This window comes from Heloderma suspectum, chromosome 3 (genome assembly GCF_057233095.1).
Source record: "Heloderma suspectum isolate Gila_16-S chromosome 3, 16-S_ref, whole genome shotgun sequence".
Taxonomy (NCBI): domain Eukaryota; kingdom Metazoa; phylum Chordata; class Lepidosauria; order Squamata; family Helodermatidae; genus Heloderma; species Heloderma suspectum.
This window is the reverse complement of record NC_139460.1, coordinates 35,383,860-35,396,687: the sequence shown is the minus strand read 5'-3', so window position 1 is coordinate 35,396,687 and position 12,828 is coordinate 35,383,860. Positions and strand designations below refer to the sequence as shown.

Sequence of the window (12,828 nt, the reverse complement as noted above, 5' to 3'; positions counted from 1 at the left end):
TTTCTTGCTTGTGCTTTTTCCATTAGCATCTGGTTGGCCACTGTGGGAAACAGGATGCTGGACTAGATGGGTCTGATCTAGCAGGATTCTTCTTAGGTCCTTCTGCTAGATTGCTAACTGGGACCAGCAGGAGAGTCCATATCACACCTGTTCTGAAATGACTTCATTGGTTTCCTATCCATGTCCAGGCTGAATTCAAATTGCTAGTCTTATAATTAAAGCGCTGCATGGCTCAGGACCCAGATATAAATTGGACCATCTTTTTCCACACCAAACTGCCCATACACTGAGATCTTCATCTTAAGCTCCTTTCTGAGTGCTCGACCATATAATGTAAGATGGGTTGTGGCTCCCAGTCAATAGAATTTCCTCTGCAGGGAGGCTCACCTAGTACCTCCTCTGCTGTCATTCTGGTAGTTTAAATTCCGAAATACTATTTGGAGCCGTTTGTCCTTATGTCTCTAATTGCTTAGGAGTTTCAAACCGCGTTCAATAGATGATACTCCAGCGTCTAACCTTAGATTCCAGCCCCTCTGTTTCTCCGCAGAAGCAGCTGTTCTTCCAAGATTTCATCCGGATGGTACTGTAAGCTTCCCCTTTTAATTCCAGGGGAAGATAAAAAGGTTTCTCAATCTCCCTCCCCCCCTGTTTGAGATAAACAACCTGCAGAGCTCTGCAAGTCACTGCAGGATGACATGGCTCCAAATGGATGTCTTTAAAGCCCTTTTAAGATGCTATGAACTTCTATTTTTACCGGAGGTGTTTTGTTCATTTGATTTTTGCTGTGCCGCTGTATTTTTGTTGTTGATGCAGGGTTTTCTCATATTGAGCTGTATCCAGTTATGTCATTTCACTAGCACAACATTCCTTTTCCATGTGTCATTTCACTAGCACAACATCCCTTTTCCATGTGTCATTTCACTAGCACAACATTTCTACTGTATGCAGAGACCCTGTTTTCATCCTTGTGCAAGTGTCAAATCAACTTCGATTCTACTTGAGCAAGCTGTTGCACAAAGTATGAAATGTTTTGTGCAACTCTTTGCAGGGCAGCTGTGTAGTTCCTTTTGCAACAGCTTACACAAGCAGAATCAAAGTATTGGATGTGACACTTGTGCAAGGATAAAAAAGGGTTTCCACAAGCAGTGGAAGCTTTGTATTAGAGGAATGGCACCATTGGATACAACCCATTGTATTTTAATGTTTGCAAGGCAGCATGGGACTGCGGGTCAGCACAGAAGAGGCAGGCTATGTAAAATATGGGACTGGGTGGCTCAAGAGGTAGGATATATAAAATTTTAGAAACAGGCTTTTTGATTAGGGCTTTCCTTTGTTGTGTGAGGGCTCTTAATGGTTGTACAAGGACTCTGGTCTCAAAATAATATTAGAAATTTGTGTTTGAAACTTAAGGATGAGAGAGTCAGTGTTCTTGTTGTTTTTATTCTAAAACTGCCTTCTCCAGGCTGGTCACTTAATGCATTTTGGGATTACAATTCCTATCATTCCTGGCCACTAGCCATGCTGGCTACGACTGATGGGAGTTATGTGCTGAAGCATCTGGAGGGCACCAGAGTGGCGAAGGATGTTCTACATGCATTCACCCATCTGGCAAAAGCATCTGTAACTGTTTTTAATTATTAAAGGAGCATTTCCAGTGGCTTCCAGTAGCTGACCAGACAAAATGCTGTGACTCACCCATCTGTGCCCCAAGAGTTCCATAGAATGGGGATAAACATGCTGGAAACAGATTAGCTACAATGTGCTTTGGAAGACTTCTTATTCACAGACACCCCTTTGTTAACAGTGTGCTAATCACAACGCAGCTTGTTCCTAGTTAACCTTTTGAAAAAGTCTTCATTACAGTTTATTCCCATCCTAATTGCAAGAGAAATGCTGGTTCATGCTCAGTTCCTGTTGCAGTTGTGGAGGTTAAAGCAGAACTTGTTTTCCCCAGGGAGTTGTGTGTGTCTTCCTGCAGGACCACTGAATCAAGAGCCAAGCTACATGTTATATGCTAATCACGTAGTGTGTAGATGGTTAACTTTTTATTTATTGTCATGTAAGCGTGTGCAGCCCTAATTCAGATCGGGACCACTGAGAGGGGAGGATTAAACCTACACCCACCATCACCACCAGCAGCCCAGAATTTTCCCCACCTGGGGGGGGGAGGTATTAAAAGGAAAAAATCTCCATGGAGGCTTTTTTCTTTTCTTTACGCCTCCCCCACAGGGGGAATTTTGGTGGATACAGTGTTGGGGGGGGGAGTTTAATCCTCCCCTTCCACTCAGTGGTGGTCCCAATCCAAATCAGGGCCACATGCACTTACACAAGACTAGCATAATTAGAGAGCTTCAGCTATTGGGTGATACTGAAATGTAAAATACATAATGTACTTTGGCTCCTGGTATTGGGGGTGAGTGTTGCCAGGTCCTTAGATAGAAATCCTGCCTCTCCTTTAAATGCCTCAAGTTTAGTGCTAGGCTGAACTTTCAGTAGCATGAAGTCTTGTATGTGGGGTGTGGCATGAAATTGGCGCTCTGCTTTTGAGGCAGGTGGATTTCAAGAGTGGATGGGCGGGAAAACTCACCTGAGCGGCTGCTGACTGCCATTTTTAATTCCCCAGAATGCCCTGGAACAAACTACTGGTAGCATCATTCTGGGGCATTAAAAATGGCAGCTGGGAAGAATGTCATGTGATCATCGTGGTACTTCTCCCTTTGAAATTCACCCCCCAGAAGAGCAGAAAGCAGCCTTCTACTTACGCAGCCTGCAAATGCAGCTGTGAAAAGGGAATATTTTCATTCGGCCCTAAGGCAACTTGACAGCCTATTCTCTCACTGGTTCTGTAGGCCACCTGCCTCGTCCAGTTTTTGTCCCCAGCAGGACAAGCTGCACCTGTCAAAATCCCCTCTCACTCTACTATTGATGGCATAAAAGTCTGGCCCCAGAGACCCAGTTGCCAGATTTTCCACTAGTCCCATAGTTGTGCCTTTTAACAGCAGCTGGTGGTGCAGAGTTTATCTCAGTGCTCTGAAGAGTTTCATTTCTGCACATCAAGCTACTGTTAAAGGCACAAGAACAGACCAGTCTGGTGTTTCTTTTAATTTTTGTTTTATTTATTACATTTTTATACTGCCCAATAGCCGAAGCTCTCTGGGCAGTTCACAATTAAAACCATAAAATACAACTTGCAAAAACATAAAATACAAGTTTCAAAGGTTTAAAAATACCAGGTAAAACCCAGCGGCAGTTACAGCCCAAGGAAAGCCTGTGTGTAAAGGTGTGTTTTCAGGAAGTGTTTAAAAGGTGTTACATTTTCTGCCTCCCGAACTGCACGGCGGAGGGTTTTCCAGAAGGTGGGTGCCACTTTTGAGTCACTTGGCAATCCCAGCCAGAGAACATGCAGGCAGACAAGGCAGCCAGTGGAGGAATATGGCAGGAGGTAGAGCAGATCCACACTCCCCCACTGCCTTGAGCAATTTAAGGACAGGTGGGATCTTTGAGTGAGGACCTGGCAAGCCTATTGTGTTCACAGGTATATACAATAACACAATAATGTAATCCATCATAACCATTACCTCATAGTTCTAATTTTAGCTTTCTGAATCTCCCTTCTGCTCGCTCTTGTTTTTCTGCTCTTCTACTACCTTCTGTTACCTTGGTGCAACTACACAAATCTAGTATGGTGCTGGAATGCAGTAGTGCAGTTATTCTCTCTTTTAAAAAAATCAACAAAACTACAGACTGCTCTAGGAAGGTGCAAGAAGCCCCTAAATCCTAGTCATGCTTCTTAAAGTGACCGTTCAGTCACCCCACCATAGCCCAGTGCATGAGAAAGAAAGAACAAAGAAAAATGTACATTAGATAGAAGACGCTAAGAAAGAAGAGCTGACTTGCTGGGTTGAACTGTAAATCCAGATGGGACAGTGTCATCAGAACATAGCATAATGCAGATATGTGGTTGGTCCCATGAGGGCTGAGACAGATGGGGTGCCACAGATCAACAAGTGGATCTTCCTGCTCCCCGGGCCTTATGCCACACAAGGGAGGGATCTCCAGTTTTGATGAGAGCCCCTGCCCCTCCGCTGAGAGATGGGAGGAATTTAAAGGGGTGGCCTAGGTTGTTTTCTGGCCTCCGTGGATAGAGTTCCTAGTGCACCCACCCTCTGTCTTCTCAACGGGGCGCTTATCTGGAAACGAGGTGCGCTGAGTGGCTGGCAGAGTGATAGATGCTCCACAATTGATTCCATGGTGATTCAGACTCCACAACTGAGGGCATGGATTGGTCAGTTTTCCTTCCTCCCACATTCACATTTTTAAAAGCTCAACTTCTTTCTGTTCTGTTCATGAAGAAATTTGTGGATTTGTCTTATCAAACAACCAACTGAACAACATTTTCATCTGCCCCAAATTCAGTAGATACAGCTATGCCCAGCATGGAGAGGTTCATGTTGTACCTGCATTCCATGTAGGTGTTAAAGATGAGCAGCCAGTCAGGAAAAAATTAGGTGGTAACTCTAATTCAGAACCATGAATGTGGTTGACTACACATGGGTTCAAACCTAGGCTTATAAGACCTAAGCACTCCAAACCCTCTGCCTGGTTGGGCAAATCTGTCTGTTTTGCTTTCTCCCACATTCGCGTTGTTTTGATCTCAAATGCTTTCTGTCCTGTTTATGGAGCAATTTGCCGATTTTGGCAATGAAAAATGAACCAGTCAAGATTCTCACTGCACCCTACTTGAGGAATTTGAACTCCTGGATTCCAGGACAGAATTGGGCACCCAATCTTCTTCCTCAGAGTGATCCTACAGATTGCTCTTCCTCAGATGGGCTTGGGGAACCCAGGTCCCAGAAGTAGACTTTGGCTGACCCACATTTGCCTTCTTGGTCCTTCTGTCCCTTAAAGTCTGGAACTGCTCTGAGCTGCAGAAATAACAAGGAAGTTTTCTGTGAAGGCTTCCTAGACTGGTGAACTGTGGGAATGGGGTGCTGATAATCTATGGAGAAGGGAGAAGGAGAGAGAAAAATTAGTTTCTGTTGGAAGAGTGGAAGAGGTTCCCTCCCTGTAAAGGGATCTGTGAAGTATTTCAGAAAAAATCAGGGAAATTGACACTTGAGTCCCATTTCTGTTGCTGGGAACTGGAACAGCTCAAGAATCCCACGCAATAATTTAGTACTTGCCAAATAATTTAGTACTTGCCAATAATTTTAGGCTCGTGTTTGTATAGTATTTTGAGTCTCATGATCAGGGAGTTTTTGCATTTGCTCCCAAATTGAATCACAACAGTCAACAGATGAGGAAAGAGAGATAAAAAAATACAACCATCACTTCCTTCATGGGGTTGGACTCGATGGTCTTGTTGGCCCCTTCCAACCCTACTATTCTATGATTCACCCCTTAGATAAAGCTACTGCTGGGATGGAACTTTATAAAGCTGACTTCCCCAACCTGGTACCTGCCCAATGTTTTGGACCACAACTCCTAGAATTCATGAATGTTGGCCATGGTGGCTGGGGCTGATGGGAGTTAAAGTCCAAAACATCTGGAGGGAACCAGGTTATATAGAATACCATATGTAAGGAATGGGGAATGAAGTTTCATAAGCATTCAGTCTTTAGTTCCAACTAAAACGCTCCATTCAAACGATACACAAGAAAGACAGCTGAATTTCCTTCTTCTTAGTCAGAGTGATCCTTAGTGGGGTGGGAGCGAAGTGGTATTTCATCTGCCACTGTCAAAGTTTGGCCCACTCATGCTAGCCAGCATTTGGAAGCTCACCACTGAAAACAAGGAAGGGGGAGTTTAGCTATGCCACCTCGAGGCTAGTGTAATTGATGGGCCTGATCCAGGAGCATCTTGGAGAAATGGGGGAGCTTTGGATCAGGTGGATCCAAAGCCACTCCATCCCCTGGGGCCTGATCCAGGAGCCTCTTGGGGAAATGGAGGAACTTTAAGAACATAAGAAGAGCCATGATGAGTCAGACCAAGGGTCCATCTAGTCCAGCATTCTGTTCACACAGTGGCCAACCAGCTGTCGACCGGGAACCCACAAGCAGGACATGAGTGCAACAGCACCCTCCTGCCCATGTTCCCCAGCAACTGGTGTACATAGGCTCACTGCCTCTGGTATTGGAGGTAGCACATAGCCATCAAGACTAGTAGCCCTTGATAGCCTTTTCCTCCAGGAATAAAGCCATCCAGGTTGGTGGCCATCATTACATCCTCCTGTGGTAGCGAATTCCATAGTTTAATCATGTCAAGTGGATCCAAAGCTATTCCATCCCCTGGAACGCTCCAGTTTGGGGCTTATGGCTGGAGGGAAAACCGCCAGCCAAAGATCTAGGCCTGCAGCACTTTCCAGGTGCATATCAGGAGCCACTGGAGCGGATGCTGCCCCTCCAGCAGAGAAGCATCTCCATTCTACCCTAATCCCCCTCAGACAGCAGCCCAAGGGGGTTAGGATTCCTCTTACTGCCTGATCTTTTGTATGCTTAATTATAAGTAATGTCCATTGAGATAGATGGGACTTACTCTCAGGATACTACCGGAGCCATAACCAATTTTTCTGACTTTACTGTGGTTCTCATTCCTCATTTGGTTACACCAGTATTTGTTCTTGGCAGTGATGCAAAGCCAGATACAAAAATAACCATCGTATCAAAATTCTGTGCACCAAATGCCATCGCTTTTAATGGAAGAGAATTAGGCATGCACTACTCTCTCCTATTGAAATCAATGGGCATCAAATGGAATCAGGACTACAGTCCTGCCACCCTCTGTAGTTAGTGGTGCCACCGGGACAGGACTTTGGGGTAGACATCCTGTGCCTCACTCAGCAGAACGAGCCCAAGGCCCACCCCAAACGCAGCATTGTCTTGCACTGGGGACACAGAAATCCCCGATGATCAAAGCTATCCCTGTAACCTTTGTGAGTATGCTCATCTGACATTACTGTGTGCATACACATGAATTGTTTGTATGAGCAATTTGTGCACATGAGCTAGGGCATAGCAGTTGTTGGAAGGAGTTGTTAGTGTGCCAGCGGATAACGTCCCGAAACATGCCCCAGTGGTGTTGAAAGGACATTACAAGGAGGTGTGCCAATGCAATTTTAGGAATGGGATACCACTTAATGCTTCTCAGGTTTGGTGTCTAGCTCTCGATAGGCTGCCACAGAGTCTGGGTCTGAATAAGGTGACCATTTAGGCATTGCCTAAAAAGAAGAATTGCATCACCAAAGAAAGAGGACAGCAGAAGACACTGTTTTGCCTAATGTTTGCATATGCACATTTATATGTATAGGTGAAAATTTAGAAATAATAATTTAAATAGAAATACAATACCTGTCACCATAGCGGAGAAGACTGACCCGGTGACCTGTGTGCCTGCTCAGTCTGATGTCCAGATGCTCACTGTTGATGGGAACCTTGAAGGCCGCTGCTGCTCTCCCTCCTTATGGAAAAAAGGAGGGTATATGATGGAGGTCTACCAAATATGCTGGTTTGGAGAATGTGGAGAAGGAGACATTTTTCTCCCTCTCTCAAAATACTAGAACCCGGGGTCCCTATGAAGCTGATTGGTGGGAGATGCAGGACAGATAAAAGGGAGTACTTCTTCACAAAGTGCATAGTTAAACTATGGAATTCGCTACCACAGGATGTAGTGATGGCCACCAATTTGGATGGCTTTAAAGGGGAGTTGGACAAATTCATGGAGGAGAAGACTATCTAGTCCTGGTGGCTATGTCTATGTGGTACCTCCAGTACTGGAGGCAGTGAGCCTGTGTACACCAGTTGCTGGGGAACATGGGTGGGAGGGTGCTATTGCGCTCATGCCCTGCTTGTGGGTTCCCGGTCGACAGCTGGTTGGCCACTGTGTGAACAGAATGCTGGACTAGATGGACCCTTGGTCTGATCCAGCATGGCTCTTTTTATGTTCTTATGTTCTTAAACCACACTTGCACTGGACAACCCATCCAAGAGAGGACACCTTCAAATAGAGGACTCCCCTCTGCCAGCTCTCCAAAAATAGAGGACTGTCCTCTGCAAAGTTGGATGCCAGGCTATGTCTGACAGGGGTGATGGGTATGCGGGCCAGAGGTAGGAGATGTGATTGTGAAGAGCTGGAGGTCAGGATCTGGATCAGACAAACAGGAACTAGGGATGTGCAAAGTCACCCCCATCCGGGTTCTCCAGATGCCCACCCAGCCCCTGCCCCACTCACTGGTCCCCGGAACGTGCTCAAGCCCTTTCCACGCTCGGCGAGCAGCCCGTACTCACCCCGCTGGCCTTGCTGAGCTTTGCAGTTGTCATTTTTTTTGAAAAATAAAATGGCGATTGCAAAAATGTGCATGTTTTAATATGTGCAAAAATGCAGATTTTGTGAATGCGCACATTCACTTATGAAAAATACGCATTTTGCAGATGTGCATATCTGTATGTGCAAAATGAGCATTTTTTGCAAATATGCACATTTGCAAAAATGCACATTTTTGCACATGTGCAAATATGCACATTTTTGCAATCGCCATATTATTTCTCAAAAAATGGCGACCGCAAAGCTTGACAAGGCTGCTGGAGTGAGTGCAGGCCATTCCCCGAGAATGGGCAGGAGGCGAGCAGGGGCAGGGGCTCGGTAAGTGGGGGTGTGAGCAGGGGCGGCTCCCTCAGATTCCCGGACTGAATCAGGCACCCACGCCATTTCTAACAGGAACCAAGGTCCAGAGGCATCATGGACAGGATGAAGGTCAAAGACCAACTTGGCATGGCAAGTGAGTCTGTGCTATTACCCAACGGGATGAGTTGCTCAGATGCCTGGCCCAGAAGGAAGGCTGCTCTGGGGCCTAATGACTCCTCATTGGGCTGCAAGCTCAACTGACCACCTTCAGGCTGCTGGGTCAACTGACAGAACTCCAGCCTAGAGGGCACCCTTGCCTTATAGAATCTGGCTTGAGTTATCAAAGAACCACCAGTGCTACAGGAGGTAAAGTGCAGAAGGACTCCCCTAACTCAAGTCCCATTGATTTCCATGTACTCTAAGCACAGCTAACTCTGGCTCCAAGCCATGATCACCATTCAACTAACAACTCTGAGTTAAATGCATGCCTCCACAGAAAGGTCGTGCATTGTCTGCTAAGTGTATCTATTTTAGAGGTGCCCAGAGGACACCCTTGGTCTGTGGAGTCTGGGTTAACTTATGAAAGAGCCAGAGCACTGAGGGTGCTTGAGGTAAGGTGCACTTGAGGCCCTTGTTAGAGACTGCTTACAGTACTTACCTTAACTGAAGTAATTGTTATCTGATACCTGCGGTTGTATGGTCTGTATTTGAGTGGCTTCTCTACACATTTCCCCCCACATCTGCTTGTCAAATCAGAGATGCAGATAGAAGATTCTATAATCCGCAGCAGGTTTCTGTGGATTTGTGACTTTTCCCTGAAGGGATTTGTGCCCATAAAACAGTCACAAGATTACAATGGTACATAAATATAGTATTTTTTTTATTCCTGACAAACATAATCCCATTCCAGTCTTGTTCATATTTTGTTGTAGCTATTACCTGCAACTTGAAGCACTATAAAAGGAGACAATCTAAAGCATGAATGCATAGATATATTTAACAGGCAATGCGAGATCTCTCTGTTTAGGGATGCCTTCAACTCAGAGTTGCTAGCTGAATGGTGATAGTGGCTTGGATCCAGAGTTAGTTATGCTTAGAGCAGACCCATTGAAATCAACTGGACTTGAGCGGGTCATGACTAGCTTGTCCTGTTGATTTCAATAGGCCTACTCTAAGCATGGCTAACTCTGGATCCAATCCAATGGGCAGTATGAAATGTTACTGTCATGCCTCTGCTTGTTCCATTATCGCTGCGGGACCCACCGTGAGCACACAGAGCAACCCCCTCCCCATTAAAATATAAAACATAAACAGTGCATGTGAAAGCAACCTTATGCTGCATTCCAATGAAGTTAGGGTGGCCAGGTGCCCTACTTTGGAGAGTACAGTCTAGTTTGGAGAGCTGGCTGAAAGCAGTCCTCCGTTTGAAGGTTCCTCTATTTGATGGGCTGTCCAAGTCTGGTTTAAAGTCAAAGAGCCATAAGGGGGGAGAGCAGCAGGGACATTGAAGCTGCCCATCAACAACTGGAGAGCCGAATGAGCAGGCAGACAGGTTACCGGTCAGTTCTCTCCACTATGGTGTGATTTTTGTATTTCTATTTTAAAAATAGTTATTTTTTTCTAAATTTGTTGTTTTCCGGGCCAAATTCAAGGTATTGCTTCTGACCTTTAAAACCCTATACGGTTCCGGCCCAGCCTATCTCAAGGAGCACCTCCAGTAACACCAGACAGGCCACTCAACAAGATCAGCCTCGGATGGCCTTCTCTTTGTCTCATCAACCAGGACGGCTAGGCTGGTGAGGACGAGGGAAAGGGCCTTCTCTGTGGTGGCCCCCACTCTGTGGAACTCCCTCCCTAGGGAACTCCGCCATACCCCCCCTTTAATGAGCTTCCGCCACACATTAAAAACTTGGTTGTTCAGGCAGGCATTTGAGGTGGGTTAGGGTATTTTATAATTGGAGCCGCGGTGGCTTAGTGGTTAAGACGCTGAATTGCAGACCGGAAGGTCAGCAGGACAGCAGTTCGAGACCCGAGTGCTGCGTGACGGAGTGAGCTCCCGTCTTCATTCCCAGCTTCTGCCAACCTAGCAGTTCGAAAGCAAGAAATTGCAAGTAGATAAATAGGTACCGCTTCGGCGGGAAAGGTAACAGCGTTCCATGCACCTCGGTGTTCAGTCATGCCGGCCACATGACCACGGAAGCGTCTTCAGGTAGCGCTGGCTCTTCAGCTTAGAAATGGAGATGAGCACCACACCCTAGAGTCAGACACAACTGGTTGGGGACACCTTTACCTTGGGCCGCAGTGGCTTAGTGGTTAAGACGCTGAACTGCAGACCAGAAGGTCGGCAGGTCAGCAGTTCGAGACCCGAGTGCTGCGTGACGGAGTGAGCTCCCGTCTTCAGTCCCAGCTCCTGCCAACCTTGCAGTTTGAAAGCAAGAAATTGCAAGTAGATAAATAGGTACCGCCTCGGCGGGAAAGGTAACAGCGTTCCGTGCACCTCGGTGTTCAGTCATGCCGGCCACATGACCACGGAAGCGTCTTCGGACAGCGCTGGCTCTTCGGCTTAGAAACAGGGATGAGCACCGCACCCTAGAGTCGGACACGACTGGTTGGGGACACCTTTACCTTTACCTTTTAGGGTATTTTAGAATACATTGTTTCAATGTGTAATTTTACTGTTTTAGATTGTACTGCTGTACATCGCCCAGGGTGGCCGGGTGACTGGCTAGATGGGCGATTAAGAAATTTAATAAATAAATGAAAACAAAAAAAATTGCACCTATACATATAAATTTCTATATGCAAATGTTATGCAAATTGATGCCCTCTTTTTTATTTTGGTGATGGAATTCCTCTTTGGCAATGTGTAAGTGGCTGCCCTAAATGAAGTATATGCTAATACTGCATAATAACAGGTTTGCAAAACAGCACAAAATTTAGAACACAAGCAGCCCTCCCTGAGCAATTCTTACTTGCTTGGCTTCGGGCCCCAGAAATTATTATTCATCCCCATTGTTTACAGAGATGGTGAAATGATAATAACATGTCACCATCTTCTCCTCCTCCCTCCCCGCCACCCTTTGTGTACTTAGGCAACGCGAGCAGCACTGACTCAGCACTGTGCAAACCTGGGCGAGTCATTGGGCAAAGAAAATGATATTGCTTTGATTATTGATGGCCAGACTCTGAAGTATGCCCTTTCCTTTGAAGTACGGCAGTCCTTCCTGGATCTGGCGCTGTCGTGCAAGGCTGTCATCTGTTGCAGGTAAGACATCTCCAGATCTTTCCGTTGGAAATGAGGGTGCCGCGCAGTAGGACAAATGCAGCTCCCTCCTTGCCTTGGAGTGGTTTTGCTTCCAGTCTGTGGATTAGGCAGCACAGGGGCGGCACACAGGGGTGGGGGCCTGACTCTGTGCCATGGGAATGTAGTCTCTCCTACAAACTGTCTCTACAGCAGGTTGGCCACCCAAACTGTACTTTGTATCTTTTGCATCAGGGGTGCAGAACCTCTTTCAGCCCGAGGGCCAAATGCCATTTCGGGGAAACTTTCCAGCACTGCGTTTTAGTGGTGGGTGGGGCCGAAAGCAGAAGGGGGCAGAGCCAAACATACCAGAAATACCCCAAGCACCCCCGTGTTTTGAGGATAAAGTTCTTGCTGCCAGCGCTGCTGCAGCTAGGTAACTGTAGAGCCTGGAAGTAATGGTCTCACAGTGGTCGGGTGGGGCGGGGGGTTAGACAGCCTCGTGTATCTCTTCAGTTGTGACGCAGTCCTATTCACCCCCTGCTGCCACCATTCCATGCTGCCACCATTCCATGCTTTATGACTAGCAACGTGCTGAAAATTTCTCCCACCTTTTTTCCAACCATTCTCATTCAATTTCATAGAAGAGAAATGGCTTTCAAAAAGTAATTCAGTGGTGAAGAACTTTTGGAGAAATTCTCCTGGGTTGGGGTTGGGTTTCTTGGGCTTACTTTACTTAGGAGGTGGCCAAGGAGTGAGCACCAGTGTCTTGTTTGTCGCTGTACATTCATCTCTCTGCCCACCTGTGGCCTCCTCAGCTTCCTACACTTCAATTAAAGCCCAGTTTAAGGCCCCATGAGGTCATTCCTCCTATAGGGCTTTTTCCAATCAGGCAGCCTGGGAGGCGAGCTGTGATTAGGTAAGCTCAAAAACACCACAAAAAGACTTTGTAAAACATCCTGAATGAG

At 46.4% G+C, this 12,828-nt stretch overlaps 1 protein-coding gene across 1 annotated transcript in view; it reads left to right on the top strand.

Moving 5' to 3' along the window:
• ATP8A2 (ATPase phospholipid transporting 8A2) overlaps window positions 1-12,828 on the top strand; it is a 519,580-nt gene that overhangs the window by 158,441 nt on the left and 348,311 nt on the right. Inside the window, exon 26 of the mRNA XM_084845428.1 lies at window positions 11,712-11,884. Within this exon, the coding sequence (XP_084701554.1) occupies window positions 11,712-11,884 (173 nt within the window). The remainder of the gene's footprint in view (window positions 1-11,711; window positions 11,885-12,828) is intronic.